Source organism: Durio zibethinus, chromosome 23 (assembly GCF_047325235.1).
Source record: "Durio zibethinus cultivar Kanyao isolate XHJ-2024 chromosome 23, ASM4732523v1, whole genome shotgun sequence".
Classification (NCBI taxonomy): domain Eukaryota; kingdom Viridiplantae; phylum Streptophyta; class Magnoliopsida; order Malvales; family Malvaceae; genus Durio; species Durio zibethinus.
This window is the reverse complement of record NC_143184.1, coordinates 4772329-4793868: the sequence shown is the minus strand read 5'-3', so window position 1 is coordinate 4793868 and position 21540 is coordinate 4772329. Positions and strand designations below refer to the sequence as shown.

The window sequence follows — 21540 nt, the reverse complement described above, 5'->3', positions numbered from 1 at the left end:
AATATAAAACTTACATTAACAAAAATGAATCATTCCCCTTATTCTATTACTAGTACAAAACGCACATATGAACTAAGAGAATTATGCGAGCCAATTTTCGGTTTCTTTTATTACTTTGTTATGGGACATTGATGGGATTGGGCTGTACCCGTGGCCTGGCTACACAGTTCAAAATTAGTTCGAACGGCGGCCAAAATCCTTGTCTAAAAAAGTCAGCAGTTATCTCGCCAGTCGCCACCACCATTGCAAACTAGTTGATTGCCTATTGAATCTATCAAATTCAACCTTCTCGTCTATAGCATTAATATCTCTAAAACTTTAGCAAAATCCTTCCAACTACCAGGCATTAAGCAGGAAAGTCTGCAATAGCCAAACAAAACTAACAATGGTGATCTTGCCGAATTCATGCTCTATCAAATTGCAGCCGAATAACAACCCATTTCCCGTGCCAGGTTTGGTGCCCATTGGCAGAGGGAAACATCTATATACTCCACTCAAGCGTGAAGCAACAACTGTTTTTTGTTCAATCCACCGGAACCTAACATGTCTAATATCTGAGTTAGTGGATATATACAATATTTTAGAAAACAGTCCTTTAATTCGTCCCCAAAACAAAACAGGTTTTCATGTTTTCATGATTTTATTAAGCACATAAGTACCACGAGTTGAAGTTTTGAGCTAATTTTATTTCTTTTGCTGACAAATCATTCCCTCAAGGAAGAAAAAACTTTGGTCTTTCAAGCTGCATTCTGCATTTTTATTTATCCATAAGACAACCATAATAAATCATTCCCTATTACATCATATGCTTGACCTTTCAAATTTTAAGATGAAAAAAATTGCCTCGTACGCCGTACTATCAAAAGAAATAAATCTTGAAATGATGTAAACAGATACAGCACTATTCAAAATTGTAAGGACAATACCAAAAACATGTTGCTCTCTCACTGAAAAAACTAGCTAACTAAAAAGAGCAGGACCATGTGGCCAAAAAAAAATAGAGCAGGAGCAGAGTGTGTACCAGGTGTATCCATAAGCTCATCTATTCAGAATGTGCAGTTCTTAGTTCACCAACAAAAAAATATGAAAGAGATCATTGCCTGAAAGGAAGATCCAGAAAAGGATGCTGCATCTTCAAAGGTGGCTTGAGATTGTTGCTAACTTTTTCTTTCCTCTCACAGTTCATGTCAGGGTCTTTTATCTTCCAATACTCACACACATCTTTTCCAGCCAGGTTTAGCAATAACTTTGAACTGGAATTACAATTCAGCTGCAATAGCTGTTTTTTGGTCACTTTGTTTCTTTTTCTTTTCACTTTGCTTCTGTGACTTATTCAAAGTTTGGTCAGCCTTGGAGACAATTTTAGAGATTGTGAATCCAGCCTCTTCAAAAACCTGTGCTCTATGAGGAATCAAAGCATTGCGAAGAATAACATCAACTCCATCATAAGTCCAAACCCCTAATACTGCCTCTCCTTTAAGTCCAATAGCAAACCAACCAATACCAGCAGCAGCAATGTCGACTGAACTCGAATCCCAACTACTACCAGAAACATGGAATTCCTTTCTCACCCAACTGCCAAGCTTTTCCACTCGTTCCTCCCCAATTGGTGGCTAAAGGAAGCAGCAGCACAGAAAGTGTCAAGGGTAACATTTAAACAACCAAAATGCTGTAGAAAAAAAGTTATATGAAAAATGCAGAGCTTCCAAAGGCTTCAATTCAAGATATTCAAATACAAATTTTCCAGGAAAAATATGAGTAATGCAAAGTGAAAATTTAAGATGAAGCGGAATGGAATAAAAGCATTTCAGAAGTGCAGCACTGTTATCAAGGGGAAGATATTACTCCATTGTAGCTCACCATACCTGTAACTGACGACCAAAATGATCCTCTAGTATTCTTTGAGCATTTTCAGTTCTCCCCATGTGTAATGGTAGATAAGGAGACGCCCAAACTGTAACATATAGAGATTCAACAGATGACTCTTCAATATCCAACCTTATTAGTCCAGCTATATGAACTGTGTTACCTGCCTGTCACATTCAAATATATAAATATTAGCTTTAGCCATAAAGCATAAATCTATTAAAGGAAACAAAAACTAAAAACCAGAATTTTTGAGAAGCATGCCCCTATTTTCCCATTACCAAAGAACATCTGAAACATCAAGCAGCACAAACAAATCAAGAATCCAACACGACCAAAATTAGAAACAAAATCATTGGGAGACCATAGCAAGAGCAAATTCTGGCTAAACAAATTAGGTAACTAGCACATTTGATAGGAGAAATTATATGACACATTGACTAATGCTACTTATTTTGAGACTAACCTTGATTCTATACGTCCTCGGTTTCAATTCCTTACTAACATAAACAAGCTTCTGCTCTTCCCCAGTCAACCTAGTTGTCATCTGATGCGGCTGCAAAAGACCCGGAGTATCAAATAATTTTGCCTGCTCCGGCAGCACCCCTTCCACTCTTACTATCCCCAAAGTTGTCCCAGGCACTGGCGCCTCCGTTAAGAAACCAATCTTCCCACCAAAACACTTCCCAATGGCATTGATCAATGTACTCTTCCCAGCATTCTGGGCACCCACTGCCCACACAGTCCCTCTAGACCCTGCCATCTCCACAACATCCTCCACCAAGCTCTTCACTCCCCAATCCCTCACAGGACTCACAAAATGTAATTTTGCAATCTTACTAGCTCCACCCTCCCTTGCTCTCTGCCTCACCCAATGTTCAAATCGCGTAGGTGACAAAGAGCTCGGTAAAAGATCAATCTTAGTGACCACAAGCACAATCCTAGGCACGTTTCCAGATTTCCCTTGTTTCCAAGCTGTATAATTCTCTTCAGTTACATCAGATACAAGTTTTGCTACTTTTCTAGGAAATGACCCATCAAAATCTGATGCATCAACCACCATTAACACCACTGATCGAGCTCCAGACACCGATCCCAATCTCCTCCCAACTGTATGATCGAAATCAAATTCTGGCAATAAATTCTCCACCGTTGGATCCTTCACCTTGCCATAGTGGCGCAATGAGTGGCACCTAGTGCAAACCACAGGTTTTTCAGGCATTTCTTTGTCTAGGTTTTCTTCTTCAAGGTCAGGGCTTTCACCTTTTTCCTCCAAAATCAGGCCTTTCTTGAGAAAGACTGTGAATTCATGTTCCATTGACACAGGTTCCAAGTGGCGAGAATGTGTTTTGAGCATCAGGTCCTTTGTCTTCGTTGGGGGCTTGATGAAGAAACCAGGGTGTTTAGGGTCGGAGTCCTGCATGTGAACCCCACATCCTGGACAAACAACATTGGGGAGAGTAGCAGCATCATAGTTTCCATCTCGGTTCAAGGTCAAGGATTTAGAAGATGAGGGTTCCTGCTTCTGCAGATGTTTTTGAAGCTTTTTTGGCAGTGATGGTGTGGCTGTAGATTGAAAAGAGAAATGGTTGGTGAAGAAGAGGAGGTGTGGAGACTTGTTGGAGATTTGGGACTTAGTTGTGGCTATTAGTGGAAGTAAAGTTTTTGCTGATGTAGTAGAAGTGAAGTGCTCTGAAAAGAAGAGGGAGAGAGAAGAGACAGGTTTGAGTTTTGATGGAGAAAGATTTCTAGCTCTAACGATCATTTCTCTTTGCTTGCAATTGCTATGAGTTTCTTCCTTTCTCGGTGCTACTAATTAAGGACCAATGTGCATTGCACGTGAGACCTTCAAACAAAGGTGAAAAAAATGTTTACGGCTTGAAGAACGCAGGATACAAAGAATAATAATTTAACTCAAAAAAAAGTTCAGTAATTCATATTCCTTTCAAACATACAGTTCCTCTGCATGACATATGGCAATCCTTAAAGAACAATACAGCATAACACAGACAACACTCAATTGCATGGAACACCCACAAAAACAAGAAAAACTATATCACAATTACTCTTAATATGTTTCCATCAACAATTAAACAATGCAAAGAACATAACTAAAAATATAGCGTATGATACCTAAATCAACTTAGTAATGGCGTTGGGGTACTTGGCACATAATTTGGTCACTCCCTGAAGCAAATGAGTGATGAGAAGCTCATTTTGCCCTCCAGCAGATCTTAGGCTTTGTCTTTGCATAAATTTGCTGTCAGAAATGAAAAATAAACAAAATCAAAAGAGAATAACATAACAAAAAAAATCAACCCGAGATAAACATGAATGAGATAAAAAAAATTTTGGCAAAACACTTACCTTCAAACGCTGGCAGAGTATGGATAGCCCAAGCCTGCAGCTGCTGGGATGGGATGGGGAGAGAGAATGACAGTCTGAGAAACAGAGAGAGGAAGGGGGCGCCGAAGGGTCTAGAAACTATGGATCGCCGAAAGGGGTGGGTCCAGAGACGAAGGGTGAAAGAGAGCAGGGAGGGAGGGCAGCGGAGTAGGGATGTAATTGAGAGTCTGAGAGACAGAGAGAGGGAGGAGGCGTAATTGGTCTGGCTCTGGCCGTTTGGAAGACTGGGTCCTGCCTTCTGGGAATGAGTTCGGGACTGGATTTCGGAGTCGGAGAGTGAGAGCGCGAATTCATAAGTGAGGCGGCTTAAATTTAGGGGTGTAATTTATGTTCTAGAGTCTTTTGGGTTTTTTAGCCTTTTAGTTTTGTTTCAGGGTAAAATTATAGTTGTTAATTGTTAATAATTCTTGGCGAAAAATTAAAAATAAATTAAAATATATCAAAATATAAAAACTAAAATAAATTAGCTAAGCCACTGAAATTAAATATTTAAATATTTAAATTTGATTAACTTGACAACTCAAATTTTAAACTCATATTAAGAATGATCAAATTAAATTAAAATATTTCTCGAGATAAATCTAAATTAAAAATAATGTTTGAGAGACGAATACAATGTCGAACGAGGCCTTATTTGGGTACGAATGATCTGCATTATGCAGTACGCTCCACGACCGGGACCAGTCTACAATGGACTTGGTATCCCTGATGCCCCTCCATTGAAATGCAGCGTCGACCAGCCCAGGTTCGATATTCAACATCCAAACAATGCTAAATGTAGACTTGACATTGGCTGACCCTACCTGACCGTGCTACCCTAAACCGCAAAGAAACCGACAATGGGCCATCTCTTCTGTTCATTTGTTTGTCTCTCTGACACGCATCAAGAGATAAGAAGTAGAGGGTTTGACGTTTGAATTTGAGCCCGACTGAGAGATGAGAGCCGTGGGCGGCACCGCACCATCAAATCATTTGATTGACAATCCGCTTCTTGTTTTGGTAAAGAAAAATTAAAAATAGATAAATTATTCAATATTTTGAATTAAAATAAAATATATCATATGTAATAATATAAAATAAATAATTATAAATTATGTATTTAAAATAATTTTAATAAATAATTATTGATAATATTTAAATTTAAAATTTTTTTATTAAAAAAAATAAATCTTAATCAATTAAATTTAAATATATTTTTAATCAAATATAAGTTTTAATTTTATGTACTTTTATATTTAATTTTAAATTTAATAAGAGCGCATTTTTTCACCGTCAAATAAAATAATAAATTTTTTATTATTTTTTAAGTAGTAGAAATGATGCTTTGTCATTATCTCTATCTTAAGAACGAGAGATTTCTTCTATTTCTGAGACTTTTCTCCCTTCTTCCACTAAATGCATTTAAATTAAGCTGACACAGATTTGTAATTATCTATGGAAAAACTAATAATATATAGATTTGAGTATCTAATTGTGTCAATTTTGATGTAAAAGCAAAAGATTTTAATGTTTTAATTATATCAGTTACATTATCATGTGACCCGTGGCCCTCAATTATTTCAACCTGTTAGCTAGCTGGCCAACAAGCAATTGCTTAAGAATGTTTGTCACCCCAATCCCAAACTTTATAGTCTTCTTTTTGCCCAATCCCAAACTATAAAGATAAGACACTTTGAAAAAGGACATTGTTAAATCACCGATGCATCACCAATCATATTTTTATGACAACATTTTTAATTGAATGTTTAGGTTTTTTAACATGTCTAATTAACTAAAATTATTTATGTAAATACTGATTTAGAATAATTAAAATGCTATGAAATAATACCAAAATAATCCTTAAGTTTTTACTAAAACTGAAAATAAATCGTTCATATTTTATTTATATAAATTTAAGAATATGAAGTTTTATTAAATTATAATTACAACTCATTAAATTTTGAAAATCAATAAAAAAATTTCAATTGTCAAACTTTTTTTAAATAACATTTACTCGTATTTTTTTATCAAATTCATGCAAATATATTTAAATAAACATTTTTTTATAAATTACAGCATCTAATTAAAAATTTTTAACAAAAACTAAATAATTTATATCAAAAAAAATTTAATTGCAATAAAAATAATCATAACATGTTTTTAATAAAGTTTGCAAGTTTATTTGATATTATCTCAAATGCTATTTGAAAAAGTTTTATATTCAATATATTTCATTAAATTTGAAAAAATCCTTTATTTTCAAAATTTTAGATATTATCCTAATCAATGTCTAACAAATTAATACTAGTATATATTTATATTTATATCCAAAATAAACAATTTTAATCTTTTGTCAAAAAATCTTTAAAAAAAATGCAGAAAGAAGAAAGAGAATCAATCTGCTAACGGACTATAAATGAAGAGGGCTCCAATATCCTGAAAAGAAGCAAACTGATAGACTGATCATTGACTCAAAGCTCATAATTTATTAATTTGTGCTGTTCCTCACAAAATACTTCCTCAATGGTCGGCATCTCCATAACCTGGACCCACGTGCTGCTCCCACGTCAAAGAACCTTTCCAAATCCTTCAACAAATGGAAGCAAAACACTTGTTCTCTTGGTATCTTTCCACGTGTCTTGCCATAACTACTACAGTGCTACCAGCTGAGTTCAATTTCTTATTCGTAAAAGTGCAATATGGCGCACCCGTGTCCCGTACTCAACTTCCATCCTACACGTCGAACTCTCCAGATATTTTTGAGCCGCGAAAAAAGATATTTCGGATTTTGGGGATCTTTTCCACACGTGGAGGGCGATGCCCACTCTCAATCTAGCAGCTGACGTTATTCATCGATTCTCCATCACGGCATCCGGCAATGCTTTATCGACACGCGTCACCCTTCCTTCAATTGAATCCAACCACGTGTTTTAGGATCCAGAGCAGTAAACCATCCATTTTCCTGCGACACGTGTCCTTCAGTTGAGTTTCGGACAAGACAACGGTATTTGGGCGCTTTTAATTACCATCGCTATCCCGATCCTCCATCATTCGTGTTCTCCCCCAAAATGAGTGCCACGGCCACCCAGAGACGTAGACTTAATCCACTGAGTCATGACGCCGAGCCGGATGACTCGGGGATACTCAACGAGCCCATACTACTCCTCGTCTTTGAGTCCATAAAATGGGATTTACGGGTCCTTTGCTTAACTGCCTCAGTCAACCGCAAGCTCCGAGCTATAGCGAAGCGCTTACTGTGGCGAAAGCTCTGCGTGTATCGCGCACCGCGCATGGTAGCAGCATTGGCTAACGGCGCCCTCAATGGAAGAATAGGTGGTGGATGGGATGCTCTCGCGAAGCTCATGTTCTTCTGCTGTGGTTGTGAGCCAACTCGCCATTTCAAGCTGAGTCGGCCTACTCCGGGTCATTTCGTGAGAGCTTCTCGGTTTTCGAAGACTTCGGGTCGGAGCTTCTTGACCAAAAAGTGTCGGGGTGATTTGTTGTTTATAAGTGACCCGTGCGAGCATCCAATGGGGGATAAGGAAGACGATTTGGGGATTTATCGAGGGGTATTTCGGGAATTTATGAGGTCCAATACGAGAGCCTGCCTGATCAGACGACAGGTGGCGTTCGACGAGAGATTGAGGTGTCCTTATTGTGGAACCCGAGTGTGGAGCATGACGACTGCTCGACTCGTGCCCAAGAGCGCTGCTAGGCGACTTGGGTCACGTGACGGAAAGTTGGAGTATTTTGTTTGTGTGAACGGGCACTTGCATGGGACTTGCTGGCTCGTGCCTCTGTCGTCCGATGAAGAGGAAGAGGACGATGATGATGAGAGTGAAGATCTTGACGGTGATGGTGAATTCAACGGGGATGCCTATAACCATCGGCGGTTACAAATGGAAGCACGAGCTCGTTAGGGGAAGATGTTTTAGGAGATGGGCCTATTAATTAATTGCTACTGGTAAGTGTCATTTGATTGGTGCCTTTTGTTATAAAAAAAAACTGGAAACCATAATAAATTAAAAAAAAAAAGGGCAAAAGCATCGATCTATTACTTTTTCTCTGTGAAATACGACGTGTTTTAAGACAGATCAGATTCGATTAGAGAGACTGAAAGATCAGGTTCGGTCTCTGTTTTTTATTGTGAAATATGACGTGTCGAAGAGGAATTGGGTTCCAGAGATATGGGCTGGCCTCCATCTCATTTTCTTGAGAATGAGAAATGATGACGTGGATTTTCATGTGGGGGGAGAATTTGTACGAGCTGCTGCATACTGTACAGAAGGGTTTTTTCTTAAATCAAAGTCTTTTAAAATCTTTATTCTTAAAATAAAAAAATTTAAATTTTTTCCCCAAATTAAGGTATTTAAGCCCTATCGACATGTCATATCATCTTTATTGTTATTAATTTATACAAAAATTAATAAAAATATTTTTTTATAACTTAAGGATTTTATTAATAAATAAAAAGAAAAATTAAAACGGGAGGCAATAACACAGAGAAATACAGAGCTTGGGTATAACCAAGCAAGATTAGAAACATACCAGCAAACAGGAACTGTTAACCATGAAGCCATGAACATCTCAACTCAATATATCGACTCTTGCTTTTGCTAAATCTTTTGAAATAAATTTTATGAAATTCTATTAAGCAATTTAGCAGATAAACCTTCAAAACTCCCCAAGTTCTTCTTAAAAAAAAAATTGAAGTTGAAAAGGTTGGGCACTTTTGGACCCTCACCATTTCAAATACTAACTTTGAGTTCTTCCATAGAAAAGAGAATCTCCATGCCACCATCTTCACGCACAGACAACAACGTGAATTTCAAGTTAGTTACTGCATGCTTATGCCACCAATCAGCTGTAAAATGTTCCTTGGAGAAATTGAAAACCAATGCTTTACCAGTTTTATGCTCTAAGATCCCCATACCATTATCAACAAGTCCTAAGATGGAACTTCTTCTTGCTTTTAACTCTGATATTACTATTAAAGAATTAGTGAAATTACAACCTGGAATTGAAATTAAAATTTATTTTAAATCAATTATGATTTTTTTTTAACAAAATACCGTAAACATACATATTTTTTAGGTTTCCTATATATTATTTAACAAATTATTACAATGTTTTTCTTAAACAAATATCATAATTAAATTTAGAAGCAACTTAAAATGTGTCTATTACGACATATTAACAAATAAACGCCTTAATTGAATAACTCAATTATGATGTTTCTTTCATAAAACATCATAATCAATGAGTAACAATCTCATAGGTAAACTATCATTTAAAATATTAATTTAAATGCCAACAAAATCAAATGACACTTTATAATAAGTTAATAGCACACGTAATCCTTAAATTTTATGTCATATTTTATATTAATCTTTAAATTTTAATAAGTTATAATCAAATCTTTAATTGCACAAATGTATGTCAACATGGTCTCTTTATCTACTAGACCGTTTAAATTAATGATAAATCTCACGCAACATGACAAACAATCTTCCGAACTTGTATTATATGGAATTTTTTTATTATTCGAACAAATTACGTAGAATTTTTTTATAGTTTTTAAATAAATCATAAAACAAAAAAGGTAAAGAGAAAAAAAAAAAAAAACTTTGACCACTCATCATCCATCTACCATTAAAGTTTTCATTAAGCTTAAAATATAGTCCAGTTCAATTCTCTCATAAGACCCATATCTCTCTATTATTTTTTAATACCTTGCTAACATCAAAACCCTCGAAAAGACTCGTGGTTATAGCCTCGAGAGTTTCTTGATTCGTCAAGTCTCGACTCACTTCATCTTTTGCATTACTAATTTGATTGAGTACGATATTGAAGCCTAGATTGATCGTGAAAGCATTTGAGAGCTTGATAAAGGGTTTGAAAAAGCCATGGAAGATCGAGGATGAGTAGGTTCGATTACTAGCTCAATTCAAAGGTCGAGTCTTGCAAGGGTTTAATCATGAGTTATAGAATTTAGTTTTAAAATCGATGGCCTTTTTGGTTTAACAGTCAAACATTTGCAACATGAATTGTACCAAACAGATCCGAGAAAACACATCGTTTTGTATAGTCATCCATTGTCTAAAAGTTTCGTGTGAGCCTATTAAGTTTACTAAATCTCCCTTTATAAATGAAATTATCAATAATTAGGAAATTTCCAAAATTTTAACTTTGTTGAAATCTAAAGATTTGGACATGAAAGGTTTGGCTTTTGATTGCATTCTTGAAGTTTGTTACTTTGAACACAAATAAACTATAGAAGCACTGCTTAGAGAATGAGGAGAGTAAGAAGAAGAAATTTGTGGCTTTTGACAATAATTTGGATATGAAAGTTTTGGCCTTTGATAAAGAAACTCGTAAAGTTGCAAAGGTCAAAGCTCGGTAGAGATTTGATTGAGATGAAAAAGTTTGGTGATGAAAGTGAGAAAATCAGGAAGAAGAAATGAGAGATGAGAGAAAACAAGTTTTGATCTTTCTCGATATAATCTATTAAAACTTTTAAAAATTATGTGTCATGTCACATAAGATTTATAAAAGAGTTAGATGGTTTAACAATCAAAATAACTATATTTACACATGTTTGAGTAATTGAGGATTCAGTTAAATTTTTTTAAAATTTAAGAACCAATATAAAATTTAACTTAAAGTTAAGAAATCACGCATGCTATTAACTCATTCGTAATTGGTGATTTCAGAATTATATATAAAGCCCCTCCCTCCATGCATAAACGTTTCCACAATAACGTCAATGGCGGATAGAAATGGGACAAGCATTGGTGAGAATTTTGAAGCTTTCTTCAATGGTTGGTTTACTTCAAAGAAGAAAAAAGAAAACAATGTTGCTTATAAACAAATAGCATTATAGTTTTTTGTTTTGTATAGGGATGTAAATGATATATTAGTATTCATAAATTATTTGGATTCGATTCGAATAAAATTTGAATTTGACTTAATTATTCTCTAGTCGAGTTCAAGTTCGAGTAACTCAACTCATCGATCGAATCGAGTTTGAGTATTATTATATTCGGTTCGAATAGTTTACAAGCTTAATTGAGCTTTTATATTTAAATATTTTTTTATCATTTTAATTAATAAAATATCTCGAATTCAAATTCGAGCTTGAACACAAATAATTTAATTTTTATCAAAAATAATAATCGAACTTATTTTTATATGTTAATCGAGCAAGTTTGAATAGTTCGACTTTTATCTCGAACTAAAAAACTAAAACTTAATTGAATTCGAATCGAGTTTCGAACTTCAAATTTTGAATTGAGTTCGAACTCGAACTTAATATTATTTCAATTCGAATTCAAAGGTGTATGTATAGGTGGCCTGTCAATCTCAAAGTGCGTGGAAGCAGAAACTCAGCAAATGTAGGATAGTGTGGGGATGGGAAATAGCCATCCATGTTATCAATGACCACTTCGCATAAAACAGGTATCAGAGATCTACCCCTGAAAAGATTCTGGGCTTGGCGGTCCCAACAGAGGCAGAGTGCTCCCAAAAACAGTTATCAATTATGGTATTTAAACGTTAGAAATGCCGTAATTGAGTTTAGTAAAAATTTAAAATAATTAATTATGAAGTTTTTTATAATTAAATATCATAATTTAATATTTTAAAATTATAAACATATCAATTATGATTTTTTAAATTAAAAACCGTAATTTAATATAACAATCTTTTAAAATTTTATATAAATGCTATAATTAATACTATTCCAATTTTATAAAATTATATAAAATTTTTCGTTCATTTGATGATAAAGGCATCACTATCATGTTTATTTATTTTTTAAACAAAATGAAAGGTTTTTCTTTTTAAGGTTATCAAGAATGTTATAATAAAAATATATAATTTAATAAATGTAAAATTTTCAGATCAAACATAAAAATTAAAAAACGAGACACATTTAAAATCAAACATTCTTTTAAATATCATATATTTTTTCGAAATTTAAGATTTCGTAAATCAAATATTCTCAAAAAAATTTTTAATTATTTTTTTTCATGAGATTAAAATTATTTTATTAAAAAATAAAGAAATTAAAATATCCTAATGTCAGGAAAAAACTCCTGTACAAAATACTTTCCTATTATTTCATAATTGTCCTCTTCTTTTACTATTCATGTGATATCCAATTATTTCTTTAGCAATTCTCTCATTTATATCCAATTAAAGTTATGGTTTTTGTTTAAAAAAAAAAAAAAAAAACAACAACGCAAGTACCGGCAGTCTACAACTTAAGCTAGCTCGAAAAATGAATTGAGAGATTTGGACGCTACAAATAAATAAAAATAATAGTAATGATGATAAGGATTTTATCGAATGGCTCAATCTCGCGAGATTATTCCATGCTTTTGTCTCGTTAAAGTTGCACTTGTTTGAGGCTCGAAGAAAAAGGTTTTGTCCAGATTTGATGCATAGAAGAAATGTAACTGTTGATTATAATTAAATGTAATTATTCAGGATTTTTCTATTAATGCCAAATATCCCCCAACTCCAATATTGTTGGCAAGTGCTAATTAAACCCAATAAACCTAGACATCCAAATATAATTAATAATATATTTTAATCGATTATATCACATGCTTCAACTAAATTGATCTATATCTTTTATACTATATATATATATATATCCATTAATGCACCCTTATCTTATTTTTCTATACTTGCTCTTACCCCACTAATTATATAGCAAGAAAATTAGTGTACAAAGAATAATTAAAAAATTTAAAGAAAATATTAACCGATACCTATTGACATTATTTTCTTTTATTTCTTTCATGTTAATATTATATTTTGGATTAAATTTCAAGATACTCAAGAGTTTAGCATGACAAACATTTGGGATTTTTTTTTTTTATATTTAATATTCGGGGTTATTATATCTAACCTAGCTAAGAGCTGTGAGGGGAAATACATGTGTTTTTTTTTCCATAAACCCAAATATCTAAAGGGAAAAAAAATCGTTTAAAAATGGCAGTAGTTTAAATTAAAAATCAGTTATGATTTTAAAACGAAATGATTAAACATGAAAATTTATCAAAATAACAAAAGAGGGCCTAAAGAAATCAAAGATGTCAAAGTGTAAAAGGGGCAATTCCGTCAACAATGGAAAATTTTCAAATATTTGGGCTCTGTCAGTTTAGTTGCAAGTTGTAACGACACCAAAACCGGTTCCTTGCTTTTGGCCGCCATATCACTTGCACTCTCCCATGTCTCTCTCTCCAAACTCTCTGATGTGAAGAAAAAGCGATCAAAGGAAAGAAAATAAAAGCGAATTAAACCCCGTAATTTTCACCTCCGTTTCCCAAGACAATCAAATCCTATTTTGTTCGTCGCTCTGTTTCCTCGATTCAGTTTTCGTCGAAAGTCCAGTTCAGAAAAAAGAGACGCCATTGCCAGTTTGGTTCGTTTCTCCCTTTGTTTTCTCACTATATCCAAATTTCAAGGTGGTATACCAAATATTCTTTTGACTTTTCTTTAGCTAAATCGTTGGGTACTCAGCGAGGAAGGAAATGGCGACTCTTCAAGACATATATGTCTCAGCAGCCATTACTCTTCTCTCTGCATTTGCATTCCTAGTCGCTTTTGCAATATTGAGACTTCAACCGATTAATGATAGGGTTTTTTTCCCGAAATGGTACCGAAAGGGGATGAGAAGCAGTCCTAGACGATCTGAGACATTTGTATCAAAATTTGTCAACTTAGATTGGAGGACATACATGAAAATTTTGAATTGGATGCCTGCAGCTTTGAGAATGCCTGAACCCGAGCTCATTGATCATGCTGGACTTGATTCTGTTGTGTATATTCGAATTTACCTTCTCGGGTCAGTTTTTAGATATCCAGTTTGGTCGATATTTTTACTATTTGCCTTTCGCTTTCTTTAAAAAAATACAGACAAAAAAAAAAAAAACTTTTTAGACATAGAAACAAATAATTAAAAGTGAAATATGGAATTCTATTTTTTGGAGTGCCAAATGCATGATTTTATTTTATGCTATGAAATAATTATGCTAGAATTAGTGTATGATTTACAGTTCCATATTGTTGTTTGCTATGGATAGAGCAGTCTAATATTATTATGATGGCATTTATGTGCAGCTTGAAAATAATTGTCCCCCTAGCTTTGCTGGGTTTCTTGGTTTTGGTCCCTGTCAATTGGACAGGGGAGACATTAGAGCGTAGAAAGGATTTAACATTCAGTGACATTGACAAGCTCTCAATATCAAATGTTCCAGACGGATCAAAAAGGTCAGGAATAATTTTTTAGCTATACTCTGGTTGTTATCTGGAATTCATCAGTTATAAAAATAGAAAAGATTGGAGTCTCAGTTTAATTTATGCTAATACTAGACCTTCACTATAACACTAGTGATGTATTTTTTGTTCAAAGCAGAATTTGAGACAGGTTTATGTTATTTCAATATATGTGCTATATGCAGCACTGAGGAAGTTAACTATACCAAATATTGAGTTACTGTACACAAATTTTCTAGAGTTGTGAAACCCGATTCTTACACTGTTTTGGTTTGTTGCCATAATTCTAATATTAATACAAGGCAAAAGTAAAGCTTGTGCTTAGCGCTTTCATTTCAAAGGGGGTGAGGGTCGTGTTAGAGATAATAATCCAGTTTGTCTCTTCCTTTTTTCAGCTTTTACGTGAACCTGAGCATTGTATGTGTTAAAAACTTCAATTTGCCCAAAATACCTGTTTCATTTCAGTATGGAGAAAGTCTCAACTTATCCTTTTCAGGTTCTGGGCACATATTGGTATGTCATATGTATTCACACTTTGGACGTTTTATGTGCTATATGCCGAATACAAAGTGGTAGCCGCTATGAGGTTGCAATATTTAGCGTCAGAAAATCGTCGTCCTGATCAATTCACAGTGAGTTTACAACTGTTGACTATCTTGGACAGGTTGATTTCTTGAATGCACTAGAATTGATGAGTAAAAAACGTCAAAACACATGCATATCCAAATACCGGCACCATAACTAACTTAAACATTTGAATTACTTGGAGTGGATGATTTGCCATAGCTTCAGAGGTCTATTGTTAAATCTTCCAATCATGATTAAACGGTATTTGGTTCTCATTAGAATTGCAGGTTAAGATGTTTTTCATTTTGATGAAGAATTTCAGAGATACTTGGTCTCTGACTAGACCGATCATGGATTCATATGTTATATCTAAATCAGATCTCATACGTAAAGTTATGCTCCCTAACATATTATACAATTATGAGGGAGAAAATTTACTTAATATTAATCACGTATTTTAGCACATAGAAAAAGACATGCATCTTATATAATGTGAAGTATCATATACCTTCCTATTGATCAGGTTGATTTGTTGAATGCACTAGAAATTCTGATTAAGAAACACCAAAACACATGCATATTCAGATACTGGCGCTCTATCTAACTTAAACATTTGAAGTATTTGGAATTGGTGACTTGCCATAGCTTCAAAAGGCTGTTCTTAAATTTTCAAATCACAATTAAATGGTATTTGGTTCTCATTAAATTGCAGGTCAAGATGCTTTTCATTTTGACGAAGAATTTCAGAGATAATCTCTCACCACATCGATCATGCATTAATGTGTAATATCTAGATATCAGATGTAAATTAATGCTCCCTAGGTTTACTTAATATTAATCAAATGTTTTAGCACAAGGACAAAGACATGCATCTTGTATAATGTGTCATAGATCTTCCTACTGATCAGTCTATGGTTTATGAAGTACCTTTGTGATGGTGTTGCATTACCATTGCTAATAAATTTGGCACTCATATTTGAGGTTGTTTCCCCTCTTTTCTCGCCCCTCAGTTTTGGTGTTGCAGGATCATTTTTCTATTTAACTACCGAGGTACTTTCCTTGTACCATTGCTCCCTTGTTCAATAGAAAATGTTTTTTGGGTACACTGAGCCTTGGGGGTACATGACGGGAGGTAGCCCTCTCCCATTCCATAAACCACATCCTCCTATCTTAAGATTCAACCTTAAGAGCCCCAAATTGTACACAAGTCCTAAATTAAGAATGGTGGCATCTCCCTGAAGACTTGTTCAGTCATTCTACTCAAAGTTGATTGAACCAAAGGGACGCATGCTGTTGGTATCAGATAGAAGGCAGTTGTGGCAATTATATGGAGCTGCCTGTCGTGTTTGAAACAATCAACATAGATGTGCATGTCTGCTAGACCATTTTTATCTCATCCCAGCTTAGCACTTATATTTAATTTTGCTTTCTTTTGTTTACCTTTAATCAGGTTCTTGTGAGAAATGTTCCTCCTGATCCTGATGAATCAGTTAGTGAGCATGTCGAACATTTTTTTTTTGTAAATCACCCTGATTATTACCTTACTTATCAGGTATGTTTCTTTGACCAGTTGCATCACCTATGATAATTTGACTTGTAAATAAGTTCTAAGTAGCACTTGTGCAGGAAAGAAGGAAAATAGGTCGTCTAACAGGGAAATTTATAATAATATATTGCAATTTTTGAAACTGATGGTGTCTAGAAGTATTATCTTTCTATTTGCCATTGATATAAATTTCTATGACATAAACTGCTTTACTCTGTAAATTTGATAGGTTGTATATAATGCAAATAAGCTAGCAACATTGGTTGCAAAGAAGAAGAGTTTACAAAATTGGTATACTTACTACCTTAATAAGTATGAGAGAACTTCAAAGAGGCCGGCCACAAGGGTAATATCTTTGCATGACAGACTTACTATTGACATTTATTTGGCTCCATTTCCTTTGTGGAACATTTTGTTTAATGTGTGGCAAATGTCATTTACTATTCCATGTCAATTTTCAGTTGTCTAGTTTATTATCCAAATTTTTTGTTTTTATAGACAGGTTTCTGTGGTCTTTTTGGCACTTCAGTTGATGCAATCGATTATTACTCTTCTGAGATTCGGAAGCTGAGTGAAGCAGTAAGTTTACACGCACTGTAGAGACTTTACTAGGGATTTTTTCTAATTTCATATCCTGTTTCTTGCAGTACTTTGTACCTGCCATTCTTTCTTCGACAATTATCATTACCTCTGTTTCTGCCATCATTATTCTTGGCATAATGGGAAACAATTTAAACACTTTGTTAGCACGTGTCTTTTGATGCTGAAACTGTCACGTACTGATGTAGTGTTTATATGGTTAAAGTTTCCAATGCAGATTCTATATCAATTGGCAGTTGTTGTATCGTCTCTCTTGGTTAATAAGCACTCTCTCCCCTACATCCTTCCAGGCACACATACATTGGCACATGAGAAAACCTTTTACTTTCATTCTTAGCCAATTAAGATAAGAATTGATAGGAACAAGGCAACATTAAGATGATATATAGTTTACCTTCCAGGAAACATCATATTCTCTCCCTCCTTTTTCTTCCTTTCTCTTCAACAAGGAATAGAAGAAAACATGAAGCTGCACGAGGCAATACTTGAATTTGCACTTTTTTTTTCGTTCTTTTAAAGTGTAAATTTTTTTTTTTGATAAATAATGCGTAATTTAGTTACTTATAAGAAAATTTTAATTTCTTCATTCTTATGTAGGAAGCAGCAGAAAGAGACAGAGTCATGAGCGATCCAAAGGCCATAGTTCCAGCAGCATTTGTTTCATTCAAATCCCGATGGGGGGCAGCTGTATGTGCTCAAACACAGCTATCCCGTAATCCAACAATTTGGTTGACAGAATGGGCCCCAGAGCCACGAGATGTTTATTGGAATAATCTTGCAATACCATATTTTGAGCTCTCTATTCGAAGGTTGCTCATGGCTGTTGCCTTATTTTTTCTTATTTTCTTCTTCATGATCCCTATAGCTTTCGTTCAATCTCTAGCCAACATTGAGGGGATTGAGAAGGTTTTTCCTTTCTCGAAGCCATTAATCGAAATGTAAGTTCCTTTTCAGTGTTGTCCTATTAACTTGGCATTTCCTTATGTGTCCTCAATATTTTCCTTGCTATAACAATAGTCATTCATGTGTTTGACCTACTAAAATTTATCCTGATTTTATACTTCCATCTTGTCTAACCATTTTGTCAAGCAGGACATTGTTAGGGATGGGGATATTGCACTACCAAAATTAAATCAATATGGAAAGAAGTTTTTTAACCATTTCCTTCTTGAACCATATGAAACACTATAGAACCAATTACTTGTGCTCCTTTTCAGGCAATTCGCTGCTGGTAATGTAGCCATATTTCTGACTTGCCATGATGAAAAGCTACACTTTTCTCTTTAGTGTAATTTTTATAATGAACCTGTGGAAAATTTTCACTTGCTTACTGCTCGAACTGGCTCCCAGTTGGAGAGGAGGAAAAAGTTCTTTAAAAAATGGGTATATTATAGCAATTGCAGTCAAGTCTATTGCCTGATCTTAATCACAGGCTGATATCTAGACATAACCATAGGTTTCCCCTATTCCTTGCAACTAGTAATGATGTTTTGAGACTTTTAGTAGCTAAGTTTTCATCTGTTGGAAAACACTTGTTCAGGGAGTCTTTCAAGTCCATCATCCAAGGCTTTCTCCCTGGGATTGTACTGAAGATATTTCTTATTCTACTTCCAACTATTCTTATGACAATGTCCAAAATAGAAGGATTTTCATCACTCTCAACTTTGGATAGAAGATCAGCTGGGAAATATCACCTATTCATTCTCGTCAATGTATTTCTTGGAAGTATTATCACAGGCACAGCATTTCAGCAGCTTAAAACCTTCCTTCACCAGCCTCCAGCAGAGTACGTACCTGCCTCTTCCCAGAAAAATGGATGGGTTAACACATTTAACACTATGATAAACACATGCAGTTTGAATACTGAAACAAATTGATAGTCAAAAACCAAGGTTGGTGCATCAAGAAAATAAGTTAGAGCAGAAATCATTTGATATATGTTCTGACAGAAATATGTAGCTACTTGAACTGAACTCAAATGTGCCAATTCACTAGGTCTTCTTATAAATCTGTTCTTCTAAGTTTTGGTGATCAGAGCTATGATATACAACTTTAATAGATCATAATTGATATTGGACAGCTGATTTTCTTCATTTTTTTACCCTTTAAGTTCCTTCTATTCTCTCTTCAGTTGCAGTGCATGCTTTTCTGTGTAATGATCCTCTATTCACGTGTTTATGATTTGATGTTCTGCTGATGAGTATACCATTATGTCTGAAGGCCAGAGACCTAGCTTTCTTTCTCATGGTATTTATATCATGCTGTTTTTTCTTAACATATCTGATAATTTGGATGTGTGATTGACTGGAGATATTTTGTTACTTATGTAGGATTCCAAAAACCGTTGGTGTATCTATCCCAATGAAAGCCACTTTTTTCATTACTTATATAATGGTTGATGGATGGGCGGGGATTGCTGCAGAAATCCTCAGATTAGTACCATTAGTCATATTCCACCTGAAAAATACGTTTTTAGTTAAAACAGAACAAGATAGGGAGCAAGCAATGGATCCTGGTAGCATTGACTTTGCAACATCCGAACCAAGGATACAATTATATATCTTGCTTGGACTTGTTTATTCGGCTATCACACCTGTACTTCTTCCTTTCATCATCATCTTCTTTGCTTTTGCCTATTTGGTATTTCGCCACCAGGTACACTAGCAAACCAAATATTGTATTGTCTTTGCATGTTTAAGCAACGTGAAGCTTAGTAGATTTCCTTTCCTTTCATTATATATTAAATAAATGCTGGAAACATACCTAGATCATTTTTTTCTTCCTTTGATTCATCCTTTCTATTTCGTATTAGTGTTTTAGAGTTGTACCACGCTGGACAGTTAGACCAAGTTTATGATGGAGATATAGTATCCTAGTGATTCAATTGTTAAGCACAGTATATCCAAGGGCTAATTTCCTCGTGCAAATCATTGGCTAACATCTATTAATATGGTGGGGTAAGATATAGTACTTCCCTTGAGGAAGGACTGTTTTTGGCCCCATAGCCGTAGAACCGTGCAATTTATTTTTCATTGTTTTGAAGATGGTACTATCACTCAATCATTTTGTAACAATTAAGGTCATATGACAGCCTCTCTTTTGGCTACATGAGGCATATTGTGCCAATATTCAATATTTCTTGCTCTCGTGGCTATTGCGGCGAAATGATCTCATCTTATGGTATGAAAAACTCACCTTTTCTTTATTCACAATCTTGTTTCTTGCTGCAAGGTTATCAACGTGTATGATCAAAGATACGAGAGTGGAGGCTCATTTTGGCCAGATGTGCATCGGCGTCTGAACATCGGATTAATAATATCTCAACTTCTTCTAATGGGATTGTTGAGCACAAAGAATATTGAGAAATCAACAAGCGCACTCCTTCCCCTTCCTATTTTGAGCATCTGGTTTCACAGATACTGCAAGGGCCGTTTTGAATCTGCATTCGCAAAATTCCCATTACAGGTGAGGAATACTTTGAATTATGATCTTCATGAAGTTTTAAAGAAATAGTTTGCAGAAGTTACATGATGAAACATTAATAAAAAATAATACATTTACAAGATAATGCATAAAAGTTAGATGCATTTTGGAATTACAAAAAGGATATGATGTTCTATGTTTGGTTGTGGCATGACATCATATACCCGGTCTCATGTTGAGAGGAGATAGCATTGGTTCTTTGGGTTATCTTTTTACCAACTGATTATCAACTGAAAGGAAAATATTACGTTTCTTCCTTGACCCTTGTTTCTGCGAGTATATGACATTTTTTTTTATTACAACACAGGACGCAATGATCAAAGATACCCTGGAAAGGGCAACGGAGCCAAACCTAAACTTGAAAGCCTACCTTAAGGATGCTTATATACATCCAGTTTTCAAGGGCAGCGAGCCTGAGAGGCCGCAGTCGATTTTTGAGGAAGAGAACAACCCGCTTGTTCCAACAAAGAGGACCAGTAAACAGGGCTCCGAAGCGGGTTCTTCTCACGGTAGTTAGAGATATCAGGAAGAAACCGTCATCGTTGTTCAGTATCAGCATTCGGTCATTGTAGATACAACAAGGATTTCATATTGCATGGTTGAAATGTAGCGAGAAAAATCATTGAAACCAGTTGCTTCTGAATGAATGTATGATGGTTGTATAAACTTTGTTGCTTTTCAGCTTAAATAGGTTTGCTTTGGTAAATTTGATACCATTCTAATCAGAGATTAGTGCTTTCTTAACATTTTCAATTATTTTATGGCAAATTTAAAATTTTCATTCTTTGGTATGTGAAATGACAACA

General features: G+C 34.7%; 2 protein-coding genes and 2 pseudogenes across 2 annotated transcripts; 3 read left to right on the top strand and 1 right to left on the bottom strand.

Moving 5' to 3' along the window:
• Nucleotides 1-854: 854 nt before the first annotated feature.
• LOC111314212 (P-loop containing nucleoside triphosphate hydrolases superfamily protein) lies at nt 855-4606 on the bottom strand. The gene is made up of 5 exons (XM_022915342.2): nt 4234-4606; nt 4000-4126; nt 2333-3712; nt 1866-2033; nt 855-1613 (listed from the first exon to the last, which is right to left on the bottom strand). The coding sequence occupies exons 3-5, from the start codon at nt 3629-3631 to the stop codon at nt 1260-1262; spliced, it is 1821 nt and encodes a 606-aa protein (XP_022771077.2). The 5' UTR covers nt 3632-3712; nt 4000-4126; nt 4234-4606; the 3' UTR covers nt 855-1259.
• Nucleotides 4607-7284: 2678 nt separating this feature from the next.
• On the top strand, nt 7285-8324 carry LOC111313416 (EID1-like F-box protein 3 pseudogene; annotated as a pseudogene).
• A 1359-nt stretch (nt 8325-9683) lies between these two features.
• LOC149512132 (uncharacterized) lies at nt 9684-10739 on the top strand (annotated as a pseudogene).
• A 2694-nt stretch (nt 10740-13433) lies between these two features.
• Nucleotides 13434-21518, top strand: LOC111314211 (hyperosmolality-gated Ca2+ permeable channel 1.7-like). Its single transcript, XM_089752609.1, has 12 exons — nt 13434-13684; nt 13763-14107; nt 14383-14532; nt 15035-15170; nt 16556-16657; nt 16881-16997; nt 17150-17230; nt 17849-18189; nt 18792-19037; nt 19582-19906; nt 20483-20716; nt 21042-21518. The coding sequence occupies exons 2-12, from the start codon at nt 13794-13796 to the stop codon at nt 21249-21251; spliced, it is 2256 nt and encodes a 751-aa protein (XP_089608735.1). The 5' UTR covers nt 13434-13684; nt 13763-13793; the 3' UTR covers nt 21252-21518.
• The last annotated feature ends 22 nt before the right edge of the window (nt 21519-21540 follow it).

Coding starts and splice junctions, on each gene's coding strand:
- LOC111314212 (XM_022915342.2), bottom strand. CDS start 3,631: ATGATCGTTAGAGCTAGAAATCTTTCTCCATCAAAACTCAAACCTGTC. Junction 2,034..2,332: donor CGAGGACGTATAGAATCAAG/GTTAGTCTCAAA, acceptor TGAATGTGACAG/GCAGGTAACACAGTTCATAT. Junction 1,614..1,865: donor ATTTTGGTCGTCAGTTACAG/GTATGGTGAGCT, acceptor TGCTTCCTTTAG/CCACCAATTGGGGAGGAACG.
- LOC111314211 (XM_089752609.1), top strand. CDS start 13,794: ATGGCGACTCTTCAAGACATATATGTCTCAGCAGCCATTACTCTTCTC. Junction 18,190..18,791: donor TCGAAGCCATTAATCGAAAT/GTAAGTTCCTTT, acceptor ACACTTGTTCAG/GGAGTCTTTCAAGTCCATCA. Junction 19,038..19,581: donor CTTCACCAGCCTCCAGCAGA/GTACGTACCTGC, acceptor TTACTTATGTAG/GATTCCAAAAACCGTTGGTG.